The sequence below is a fragment of the Gavialis gangeticus genome, unplaced genomic scaffold (genome assembly GCF_001723915.1).
Source record: "Gavialis gangeticus isolate Ggan-Ray unplaced genomic scaffold, GavGan_comp1, whole genome shotgun sequence".
Lineage (NCBI taxonomy): Eukaryota > Metazoa > Chordata > Crocodylia > Gavialidae > Gavialis > Gavialis gangeticus.
In genome coordinates this window covers 32,071,171-32,084,019 of record NW_017729029.1, presented here as the reverse complement: position 1 = coordinate 32,084,019, position 12,849 = coordinate 32,071,171, and the positions used below count along the sequence as shown (strand labels likewise).

Genomic DNA, 12,849 nt, shown 5'->3' with positions numbered 1-12,849 from the left:
CCAGGTCTGCAGCCCCCTGCTCCCCACAACAGTGCCCGAGACCTGGCTGCCATATGTGGGAGGCAGCAGCTGCTGCAGCAGATGAAGCACAGAGCCCATCTCCCCCTCTCCTGTAGAGGGCACAGCCCATCAGAGCGGAGCAGGTGTGGGCTCCCTGCCCTGCTGCCCTCCCCCCAGGGCTTCCGTGGCCCAGCAGGTGAGACCCAGCATGGCAAGGCAGACCAGGGCCGGGTGGGAACGTTCAATGCCACCATCGTGAGCCCTACACTGCCATGGTGAAGTGCCCCCTGCCTGCCCAGCAGCAGCAAGGGGTGGCAGCACAACTCTGGCAGCTGCTGCACCTTGCCAGATGTTACATGCGATTTTCCTGAAACAAATGGTAACTTGCCAGATGTTACAGGAATTTTCTGGTTCACACAGCAGTTCTTTGTCATGCCAAGGCAAATTTAACATCTGCCTAGGTCACTACCCTCCACAATCCCACTGTCCCCCTACTCACAGGTGGAGGAAGGGGAGGAGAGTAGACAGCTGTGACAGTGTGAGTGTTTAACGCTCCTGAGCAGATGCCTAGAACAACCCTAGTCCCTGTGAGGCAGGAGGGCAGGGAGCAAAGGAGCTCTATTACTTTTGCTGCCTGTAGTGCTACAAATGTTATAGCGTTGTAAAAATAACATCTGCAGGGGGCCTAAGAGGCACTATTAGATACTACTTGTCTTATTGTTAAGTTGTTAAGGTAGTGGTGAAGTCCCAGCTCCTATTAAACAAAAACTATCAATAAGAAATATGAAAAAGTCCTTTTTGTTGCTGTTTTCAGCAAGCCTTGCTGTCTGGCAGGAAAATTACAAACCCAGGAACATTTATTTTCATTGCGTTATCTTGAAGTAAAGTTTTTTAGTTGTTGTTTTTCAGAACAAAAATGATGAGACGAACTTATACCATTTGATTTGTGATACTTTTTGACTTTTAGGGGGAACATCTTCAAACTAGCCTCTGTGTATCATCTGAATGTCCGCCTACAGTTTTGTCTTCATAAACATTTCCTCTGCAAAACACAAATTGTTCAAACAGTTTTAATATATACCTACTTGATACAAGACAGAGCGTTTGATTTGGAAGAACAAATGAATTTGCATATAGATATTCTCTTTTACTGGTGCCAAAGTTTCAGTTGTGAGCAATAGGCTAAAAACCATTTATATTCTCTAAAAGTTATACCATAGGTAGATAGATAATGCCAACAATATAATATTTTTTTTATCATCTATTTTGCCTAAATTTCAGATCACAAGCTTGCTGTGGTCTGCAAAGAACTGCCCATGGGGGAAGTTGGTTGAAATTACAGTTCCTGCTAAGGAAAAGATTGAACAATCTTGCTTTCCTGAAACCTACATGAACAAATTGATACATTTAGAAATACTGTATTTTCTTCAATCCAAGACAAGGTATTTTTCCCCACTCGACGTGCAGGGAAAAGCCCCTTATCTTGGATCTGAGTTCAAGGCAGATCAGAAGGGGGCAGAGTGGCTGGACTGGGGCCACAGTCAGAGTTGCAGCAGCCGTTTCCCATAGCCTCTGCCTCCTGCCTGTCCCCCATAAACTGTGTCCCCTCTCCCCCTGCAACCATTCACTGCTTACTGTTAGGTGCAACTCTGGCTTCATTCCCACCTGGCACAGAGTCTATGGAAGCTCCAGCACCTGCCCAGTCAAGCAACAGTGGCAGCTCTATCCCTGGGATGCTACTATGCAGTTAGGCAGGGCCTTCAGCTTCCATGTGATTCATGCCCTGGGTAGGGAGTGGAGCCACAGCTAACAGTAAGCTGTGGGAGGGAAGGGACCAGAAGCTGTGGAGGCAGGCAGTTGCAGAGGCTAAGGGGGGCAAAGGCTGCAAGGAGAAGGCAGGGGGTAGAGGCCGCAGGGGACATGCCAGGGCATAGACCGCAGTGGACTACCAGGTGCAGAGGCTATGAAGAGCAGCCAGGGGGGCAGAGGATGTAAGGGGCAGAAAATGTGGGGAGGTCAGGTGGGGGGGTAGAAGTTGTAAGGAGCAAGCAGGAAGGCAGAGGCTGCTGAGGGCAGACAGGACATGCAGCAACAATGGCATAGGCATGGCGGGGAGCTATGTGCCAGGGGACACAGACATGGGGAGGAGGCAGCATAGGGTTCAGGCACCACGGGTGGAAGGCAGACTGCAGGGGGAGCAAGGTGGCCACCTACTACCCTTACCACATACTTCCCTGCCACTGCCTTCCTCGCTGCAGCAGGAGGGGGAAAGAGGTGGATTTATAGTGGCCCCCCAATAATACATGGACAAGTATAATAAATTTACAAATTTTCCATATATAGTCTAATGATTTGTGGGGGAGTATTGTCTTACATTCAGTCATCTTGGATTTGGGCATATATGGTAATTTGGGAAGTTGAGACTATTAATATAGTATCAGTTACATGAGGTTGTTCTTCATTTTACTTTGTCTGACAGAAATCTGTTAAGATAAATTGAGATGGGATATATTCTAGTATCCAAACAATACAGCTCACTATGGTATATGGCATTGTGAAATATAATGAAATGTGACTGTGCACACACACACACATCTGCTGTTACTGAAGGCAAGAGTTTTATTGATATAACTTGAAAAATAGCTTTGTAAAGTTATGTAGGTATTGTTGCAATACATTTTCTCAGATTAACTGTTAGTCATATAGAACTTGGAAATATTACTCATCTATATACATATATGTATGAAAATGAGGGAGAAGTATAGTAACACTGTAAACTATATTCTTATATATGTATAGAGAAAAGAAAATTGAATTGATATATGCATAAATTCTTTCTTCTCTTTTCTTTTTTACTGTAGGATTGCACAGTGTATGAAACAGAAAATAAAATTCTTCATGTGGTAAGTAGTTTTAATATTTCTGCTTTGATATGTGCTTAAGCATATGTATTTTTAATATGGTTTAAGAAAATAAGATTTCTTAGAATATGGCAATGGATAATAGCAGTTATTAAGAGCTGAGTTTTATAAATTGACAGATGATAAGGCCAGAAAAGATGGTTGCTATTATCTAGTTTGATCTTCTGCATAATGCAGGCCATAGGATTTTCCTGAATTTCCTGAATACTCTTCTAGAACTTAGAACACCACCGGAAGTGGACACAGCATTCCCCTCTTGGTGACTTCAGTGCCAAATATGGACACTGGATGCTACCGACTTCTGTGTGGTAGTCCTCTGTGTTTACATCCAAGGTTTTCATTAGCCTTTTTGTCTACAACATTGCCCTGAGAGCTCTTGTTCACCTAATTATTGTCAATGTCCACAAAGTCCTTTTCAGTCTCCAGTCTTTTAAAAAGAGCCTAAATTCTTTGTTCTTATATATGCAACGGTATTAAAATACATTTTTTTTTACTTTTATGCAGTTTACTGAGAATCTAAATTACACTTCAAGATTGACATGTTTTGCTTACTTATCACTCCCATTAAATTTGTGTCAGCTGCAAACTTTATCTATAATGATTTGATTTTCTTCCAGATCTTGACTAAAAATATTAAATAGCTTATGTCAAGACCCTGGGACCTGGGAGTAATAATAGATTACAGTATGAATATGAGCCAGCAGTGTGATGCTGTAGCCAGCAGGGCAAATAATATTCTGGCATGCATCAACTGATGCATCTCAAACAAAACCAAAGAAGTGACTCTACTCAGTATTAGTGAGACCACAGCTGGAGTACTGCATCCAGTTCTGGGCACCACACTTTAACAATAATGCATTAAAGCTTGAGAGAATCCAGAGAAGGGCCACCCGTATGCTTGAGACTTGCACGGCAAGCCATATGAGAAAAGGCTGAGGTATCTGGGACTCCTTGGCCTCAAAAAGAGAAGGCTGAGAGGGGACTTGGTAGCAGCTAACCACTACATCAGGGGAGTACATCAAGGGCTCAGTGAGCAACTGTTTACCAGGGCACCCTTGGGGAAGATGAGGAGTAATGGCCACAAACTCCTGGAAGACCATTTCAGGCTCAACATTAGGGAAAACTTCATCACAGGTAGAGAGCCCAGACTGTGGAATAAGCTCCCTCCAGAAGTGGTGCAATCACCTACCCTGGAAATCTTCAAGAGGAAACTGGATCGTCACCTCACTGGGTCACCCCAGTCTTTCCTGCCTGGTACAGGGGGCTGGACCCAATGATCTTCCGAGGTCCCTTCCAGCCTTGCAATCTATGAATCTATGAACTTATGCCTGCAGGATCCTTCCAGAACCCTACACAATCAATGAGGAGTATCTATTTACAATTACATTTTGAGACCTATTAGTTCTTAATCCATTTAATATGTATCCTATTGAGTCGCTATTTTCCTAGTTTCTTAAGCAAAATGTGTGATGCCCAAGTCAAATATTTTACAGAAGTCTAAATACATTACAACAATACTAGTACCTTTATTTGAAATATTGTGTTAAAGGACTATGAAAATAATCTTGTTTTAGGAATTATTTTTTTAAAACAATAATGTAATGTAACTTATGTAACACTTTTGGTATTGAAAGATCTAGGGTACTTTTATATAATTTAATGAAGGCAGGATGCAAATGCATATTTTTTATTAATTTTATATCTTTTGATATGAAAATCTTTGGGGATGCAAAAAAATAATTAGGGCTGAATGATTTAGTTGGGAGCAGATAAGAATAATAAATCATCTCTCATTCACTGAAGCAACCCAAACCCAAAACTTTGATCTTTGTACTAATCACCAGTTCTTAATTACTGGTGTAAAGGCTGTTTAGAAGTCTCATGGTATTATGGAATAATACATTAACATGGGTGGTTTAAATAAAGCTTCACTGAATTCCAGCAGATAATTTGCCAGCTATACTACTTTACCTGCTAACATTGCTCGTTGGTAGGGTGCTCCATTGAAGAGCCTCGTTACACAACAAGTTTGGTGGCTTCTGGAGTTCTTAACCCCTAGACTAGCTGCATGCTAATATAACACTTTTTAAGTGGCTGAAAACATTCATTATTTGGCTTAAAGTTATGCCACTCCAGGAAAAATAATTAGGCAGAGCAAACACTGCAGCTCCAGTGTCTGGTGGCCATAGTGCCTCCCATGGCCACCTGGACTGGCTCTGTTTCTGTCAGCAGTGGCATGGAAGGTGGGCACCACCTGAGCTTAAGGGAAAAAAAGAATCAGGCACAAACCAGTGGGGTGCAGGGTGGCAGGAGCTACCTGAGCTCCAGAGAAAAAAGTATTGGGCCCCTCAGAGCAAGCGAGCTTGGGGGCTGCAGCCCTGGAGCTCTCTGGTCTCACTGAAACTCACTAGGTGCATCCCAATGAGTGTGCACATTCAGGGGCATGCATTTTCCATGGGACAGATAGCAGCAGAACATATTTGTGCTGCTGCTATTTGTTCCTGGGCATGCTCCTGCACGTGTGCTGTGGGGCACAGCAAATTGAACCAGGTGGAGTAGGAGAGGCTGGAGCCAGCAGTTGTACTGGCCCCAGTAGCCTTACCTGGGGTCCTCCCAGGGCAGCGGCAGTGCCAAGCCAGTCACTCAGAGCCTGAATGGCAGCCAGAGCGTGGCTCTGGCCTATCAGGCTCCCTTTCTGGTGGCACATATTGCAGCTGTGTGCACCACACAGCTTTTTTTAGTGATGGCTTTTTGACCCAAGGATCTCTCAGGGCATTTTTACACATGCTTCTGATGCAGCGCTGGGCATTTTTAATTAGCAAGCCACACTAATTAAAAGCATCTGTGTGTCACGTGTATCAGTGGTGTAGCACAACTCCCCGCTGAGAAAATGGTCGTGGTGCACTTTGAACTAAAGCACATTGAACGTGTATTAGTTCAAAGCATACCACCACCATTTTCTCAGCACAGAGGCATGCTGCGCCATTAATACATGTGACACGCAAGGCTGTCAGAGCGCATCATTTATGTGCTCCAGCAGACTTAATTAGTGCAGTCTGCTTTGATGCACTGGATTTCCAACACATCAGAGCAGGTTCCCCGCATGTGTGTAAGTGCTCCCAGTGTCGAAAAGACCCACCACACTGCAAATTAGCAGCAAGATGAATGGGTGTACATGCGCTGCATGCAGTTTGTGGTGCCTCAAATGGGTTAGCTTTTATTTCGAGCCATTTGCGCACACTCTAGTTTTAAAGCAAGGATGAAAATCTGTAGTAAATCACTGCTGTGCTTTTAAATTCAGACACAATATGGAATGGCTTTGTAAAAATTAGATTACTGTTGCAAATCTGGTTCTTCATGGAGCTTTTAAAAGCACCTGGAATCTGAAATTTAAAGGCTTGTATGTTTCTGAACCCTCAATTCATAATTCTAGATAAGTTAGTTCAGCAGGAATGTTGCTGTTCTTGCTATATTTGTCACTATAGATCATTTATAATGTAGTGGCAGCATGTCTTGGGGCATATACAGCTGAGCATGGCTCACTTACCCATGACTGCTGACATGCTCCAGAGGTAGAAGTTCACTACTAGGGCTACTTTAGAATCATCATCAGTGCCTGCTTTCAGGCTCTTGATCTCCAGCCACCTCAGAGTGGGCATTGCAAAAAGTGGTCAGGGTATCCTTGCTTGTGAACTCTGGCTCTGGAGCATGTCAGTTGTACTTGGGTAGGCGAGGAATGTTCAGTCCCATGAAACCTGGTGTTTCCACAGTGTAGACAGGCCCTGTCCTGGATGCATATATAGGCAGAAGGGAAGGAAGAAGAGCTCAGAGTCTCAGCAGTTCATAGAAATTCCATAGTATTCTTCCCATGTTTTCTGCTATGTCTAGTTTTCAATAGGCTTTGCCATTCCAGATGAGACTGTTAATTAATAAAGTTCAGCAGCAGTATCCTTTCTTCCAGCAGTGGCCAGTATCTGATAAATTTGAAAAGGACAAAAACAAAAATCCCCTAAACCACAAATAATATTCCTAAGTAACCATGCAGTGCTGTGCAATGGTAGAAACAATTAGCGTTTACCTTAAAATCTAAAATCTGATTTTGACTTTTAAGTCTGCATAATTAGAATTGTTATAGTGGAATTAATTAAAGATTCAACAGTCGTTTTTCCTTAAAAAAAAAAAAAATCTATGCCTGTTTTGCTCACTGTGCCTTCTTATGGTCTGAAATAAATTGAGCGATCCACATTTAGGGTCATGTGAGCAAAGAGCTCCTGAGCAAGTGCATGACATGAGATTATGTGAGACACATGCTGGAATTCAAATTTACAGAATATAACACAAGAGCATTTTCTTTTACTAGCATTCTTTTTATCTATTTCTTCTGGCAATTTATTTACCTAACCATTCACCATGGCTCTGGTCAGCTCATTAGGAGGGGAGGGATAAGGTGAGCGGTCAGAGGACAGCTAGGAGGCAGGAGTGTGACTTGGATAGGGGTCTATTTCATTTAGAAGGTCTGGGATGATATGGGAAGAAGGCAAAAGAAGGAGAGGTCCTGTAAGCAGGACTGAAACAAAAGCAGCTGGGAAGAGGTCTGTATGACTTTTTAGTCTGGTAATTAGGAGATCCTGTTTGGAGACAGGACACTGGCTTCCAGTTCTCAATCCAGTGAATATTTAATAATTTATACAAAGCAGAGTGCTAACAGGAGATATTTGGAAGTCCTAACCCAGGGGTGGGCAATTATTTTGGGTGGAGGGCCGCTTACTGAGTTTTGGCAAGCCATCAAGGGCTGCATGACAGGCTGCCGGGGCAGATAAATATTAATTGTCTAAACTTTTGAGGGGCCCCGTGAGCCAGATAGAATGGCCTGGCGGGCCGCATCTGGCCCGGGGGCCGCATTTTGCCCACCTCTGTCTAACCTCAGAAAACCTGCTAGCCTAGTTGGGGGAGGGGGAGGAGGGAGTACTTTCTGGAAGGTGCAGGAAATGAGTTCAAAACCATCTCATACAGGAAGGACAATTGAACCTGGGTCTCCCACATCCTATGAAAATGTAAGACATAAGCTTGAAGCTAGCTTTTCATTATGAGTCCTACCATTAACCCCATGGTAACATCACTGTCATATCTTATCAGAAGCTAAGCAGTTCATGCAGCAAGCATGAGGGGATTTGATAGCAGCTTTTAACTACATGAAGGGTGGTGGTTCCAAAGAGGATGGAAATGGACTGGTCTCAGTGGTGGCAGATGATAAAACAAGGAGCAATGGTCTCAAGTTACAGCAAGGGAGGTTTAGGTTGGATACTAGGGAAAACTTTCTCACTAGGAGGGTGGTGAAGCACTGGAACAGGTTACCTAGAGAGGTGGTGAAATCTCCATCTTTGGAGGGTTTTAAGGCCTGGCTTGACAAAGCCCTGACTGGGATGATCTAGTTGGGGATGCTCCTGCTTTGAGTATGGGGTTGGACTAGATGACCTCCTGTGGTCCCTTCCAACCCTTAATTTTTTATGGTTTGATGATTCTAAGTTCACTAGTTATATAATTGTTACCTGAAATTCAACCCAAAATTGGGTACCTTGGCTTTCTAAACTTCACAGCAGTGTGCCTGCTTTAACCAAAGGTTCTGTTGGATTGTTAAAAGGCGATGAAACAGCTTTATCCATCAGTTTCCATCCCTTGAAAGAAATCAGTTTTCTTATCTAACTGGTAATTATGAACCCTTCTAGCCTTTGAAGGACTAAAATGTGATGGTTCTACCATTACCTAAACCTGAGTGGCTCCTTTATCCACTGCTCAGAACTTCAAACTCATTGCCCCTCTTTTTCCTGTCAAATTTTTCATTCAAACAGATTTGTCAGGCAGGTGAACCCTGCTGCACAGGGTAGAGAAGGTCTGATATACCCCTATCAAAACTAAACCAACCCATCCAGAATTTGAAGTGAGAAAGACTACTACATAAGAGAAGGTATGATTCACTTTTAGTAAAGGAGAGGTTCCCCTGAATGGGCTGTTGGGTGGGTATTTCATTATGCTACACAAGACAAGCGAGGTGGGATGAATGAAAATAGGAAAGTGAATTTTGTGGTAAAGACGACAGGCAGTAAATGTAGGCAAGCAAGCAGATAGGAGTGTGTCATAGTGTTGTTTCCTGGGGATGCAAATAGGTCAAATGGAAAAAAAAAGAATTCAAAGACTGCACCTAATTTGTGTGCGGTTAGCTGGCATCAGCTATGTATCACAACTATGTATCTGCAGGTACATGGTGGTAGACATCTCTTGATGTCATTAAGGGACAACAGCTCAATTATGTGAAGTGCATTTGGATTGCATGTTGAAAGTTAGAATGAAAATGTAAGCATGGAGAACTACAGGAGTATTGGAGTATACTGCAGATATGGTTTGCAAGAGTTATCTGTTAGCTTGGTGACTGAGCCATGGGTGAAGAGGCTTATGTCGTGATTTTGGGTCACAAAGTGGGCCTTTGAGGGGACATGAGACAACAATATGAATAGCAGTTGTTGTTGAAAAGAGTTGTTTGGAGGATGTAAGTTCCATTTTTCAAAATTTTGAAAACTCGGCTTTCTTTTCAATCAGGTTGAAAACCAGAAATTTCCTTTAAGGAACTAGGCAGACAAAATTCTTTCGGTAAATCTGCTATCTTTTATTAGACTACCTCAGGTAGTTAGAAAAATTCTTTGCAAACTTTTGGGTACAAATACCCTTTGTCAGGCTGAGGAAGCATCTGTACTTGGTCTGTGCTCTTCCTAGGTGGAATGAATAGTAAAAAAGCCAGAGGCTTCTATTCATTCCAAACACACACTTCCCGGGGGATTCTGTGACAAGCTTTGTACAAAGCAAAGAGAAGAATAAAAAGAAAGAAAAAAAATAATACAAAGAAAAATCAAGAATTTTTTTGTGTGTATGTAGAAAACCTCTTAGTTTCTTCTTTAAAAAAAATGAAAAATAATCAAGTGAATGAAAGACAGCCCCAAAAAGTAACAATAGTTCTAATGGACATTAATGAGGCTACATTAGAAACATCATACTCCGGAAGCTTGGAAGTGGCTCAAAATGGAAAATCTCACACGGTTTTGTAAGGCAGCTGTGTTAGCATTACAAAGTACAGTGCAGTTACTTTTTGGAGGCAGAGCTTCACAGCAGCTTAATGATGATCCCTTGTAAAGACCAACACCAACAAGAATTCAAGACTGGAGTAGTATAGCTGCATTAGCATGGCACTCCACCTGAGCCACCATACTTTGCTTCTCAATGGGTCTGATTAACCCAGGCCAAGCACTGTGCTAATGCAACAATACTGCTTCTGGTATTTGAGCGAGTTCATTTAGAGCTAGCTTGAATATCCTGGGGTGCATAAGATGTGTAAAGCAAAGATTTTTTATTGCTATAAGATGACAATATTGATATCTTTATGTATTCAGCTTCTTTCATATGTAAGGTTTGAATAAGTGGCAGCTAAAGAGTTCTCTATCAAGATGTAGAGAGGCATAAGAAATGTTTACCAAATAGAATAAGTTTATCAAAGCATATGGTGTGAATTGGCAAAACATCCTCAGTTTGTGCTCTGAGAGAGTTCAAGCAATGACTAGGAAATCTGTTGTGTTAGGGTGCAAATTGAAGTGGTATGTAATACTAAGCTTGCTCACTGCATGATTAACATTTAGGTTATTTATTTAGGTGCCAAAAATGCTCATTATTTTGTAGCAGTTTTTGTAAAAGTGGTCAGGTTTATTTAAGTTCAGGCACTGAACTCACACTTGTTTTCAGCTTTGTGTTGGAGCTTGAGCAGTGCAGGTGCTAAGGTGCATCATTGAAAGTATGGAGTCTGCATGTTCAAAGCCACTGCAGAAGTGCTCGTGATGTGGCCTATAATACTCCAACAAAATCTGTTAAATACCTTGTCACAAGGGCATGAAAATGGAAGGAAGTTTTGTGTAATAAAATGAGAAGTAATCATCAAAATCTTCTTTGTGCAAACATGAGATGGCTGTCATGTGGGAAGGTGTTGACTCATCTCTTTGAACTTTGTTCTGAGGTACAAAAAGTTTTCCTTAGTGATTTTGGTTTTGAAAGGGCTGATTACTTTGTGAATGTGTTATGACTATCAAAATGAGTCTATTTAGCAGACTTGTTCACTCATCTCAAGGAACCAAATGGCAGTGTACAGGAACTGAAAATTATACTTTATGGTGATCATGGCAAAACAAAGGCTATGATGATGATGGAACTAGTTTATTGCAAAAAAAAAAAAAAAGGGTTGGAAGGGAAATTTCCAGTCTCTTGAACCTTGCAAAATTTCTTCATTTGAAAGGAATTATAAATGTATTCCATCCTCCTTCCTGAAATAAAACAACTTTGCCTGAATTTGGTCACCATGTTTTTAAGGAATGCTCTTGCAGAAAATGAGAAGTGCATCAGGAAGCCATTTTTAATACAAAAAAAAGGAGAGAAAGAAATGAAAAGGAAAAATTGACTGAACTTTCATGTGATAGTGCACTCAAGTTCAAATTCAGCAAGGGGCAGCTCAACAACTTTTTGGTTGAGAAAAAGAGGGTTTTTTCTGATGTTCTTCCATGCTATGTATCAATGCAAGACTTTTTCATAACCATAAGAGCAGAAAACCAAATACAGGAAAAGATTAATTCAAAACTAGACTTTTGGATAAAACTCACCAGTATCTCACCACTTGATTCTGTGAAGCATGCACACTCTTCTCAGTAATAATAGCATTTTTTTTTATTTTCCCCCAAATTGTTCAAAGTGTTTAATATTTTTCTTGATTTATATTTTGGTAAGTAAAGAAGCAAAGCATATATTGGCTTGTGTTAATAATCCAAATAAAAATTAATGGGGTTTGAAATTTAAATTATACAAGTTAAAAATAAAAAGAATAACTGCAGTTAAGTGACACACCAGAATATGTCAAGATGCCACTTTTGACAAATGTAATTGTTCCTTGTGTTTTGAATAATACAGAAAAACATAAATAATAATAGTTGCTTCAGCATGCTATTTAGATTCACAATATAAAACTCTAAGATGTCTTAAAAGATTGTTTTAATCAGCAGGTTAGCCTTCTTTAGCCTTTTGTTTTACAATAGAGTCTGGAAATACTTAAGACTATTAATGCCTAAAATAAATGTGCACAAAAAGGAGATTGTGCTTGATTGTGCTGTTTCAAACATTGGGTTTTAAAAAAATATGGTAGTATATGAATGGTTTAAGTTTGGGAATCACTAATCTTGAGAATGTATGCCAATTTTCAATTTACTAGGGTGACCAGGTCAATTTTTTGATATTTGTTGTAATAGCTTCTGTAAGAAAACTTAGTTTGATCTGACTCAATTTCTGGTGTTCTCACTTTATTCTCACACTTCCTGACCTCCAGGATATTGCTTTCTATGCTGATCAGTCATTTTCCTCTAGTCCTTACAGGTTCGTTCCTTATTGCTAATATCCTTTTTGAGGTAGTTATTTATCTCTACCTATTCAAAGCAATGCATATAATAGAGACTTGAGGGCTTCAGTATCTACCAATGATTACCCTACTTCTGTATTTATAGACTCAAAACAGTGACAAATTCTAAGAAGCAAATTGCTTCATCTGTAGGTGAGCTTCATCTTTTCATTTGGAACATAACTGGGTTGACAAATAAATTATCTGACCCATTGTGGAGAAATCATTTTACAGTATAACCTCATAAATCCAGCATGCTTGGGACCTAGCATCTGCCGGAAATGTGAAAATTCTGGATTGGTGAATGAGTGAGCCTGCCCTGAGCACCAGGAAGAGCCCAGTGCTGCTACTGGCCCCAGCCTGATCCAGGCTTTTCCCAGATCCAGGGGCATGTGCCCCTTGGGAAGAGCCCAGCACAGCCCCGCAGCCCACAGCCCTCCTGGGATGCGTGTA

General features: G+C 41.3%; 1 protein-coding gene across 1 annotated transcript in view; it reads left to right on the top strand.

Moving 5' to 3' along the window:
• The window catches only part of LOC109300344 (connector enhancer of kinase suppressor of ras 2-like), a 444,864-nt gene that overhangs the window by 100,054 nt on the left and 331,961 nt on the right, over window positions 1-12,849 (top strand). The window contains exon 5 of the mRNA XM_019521027.1: window positions 2,862-2,903. Within this exon, the coding sequence (XP_019376572.1) occupies window positions 2,862-2,903 (42 nt within the window). The remainder of the gene's footprint in view (window positions 1-2,861; window positions 2,904-12,849) is intronic.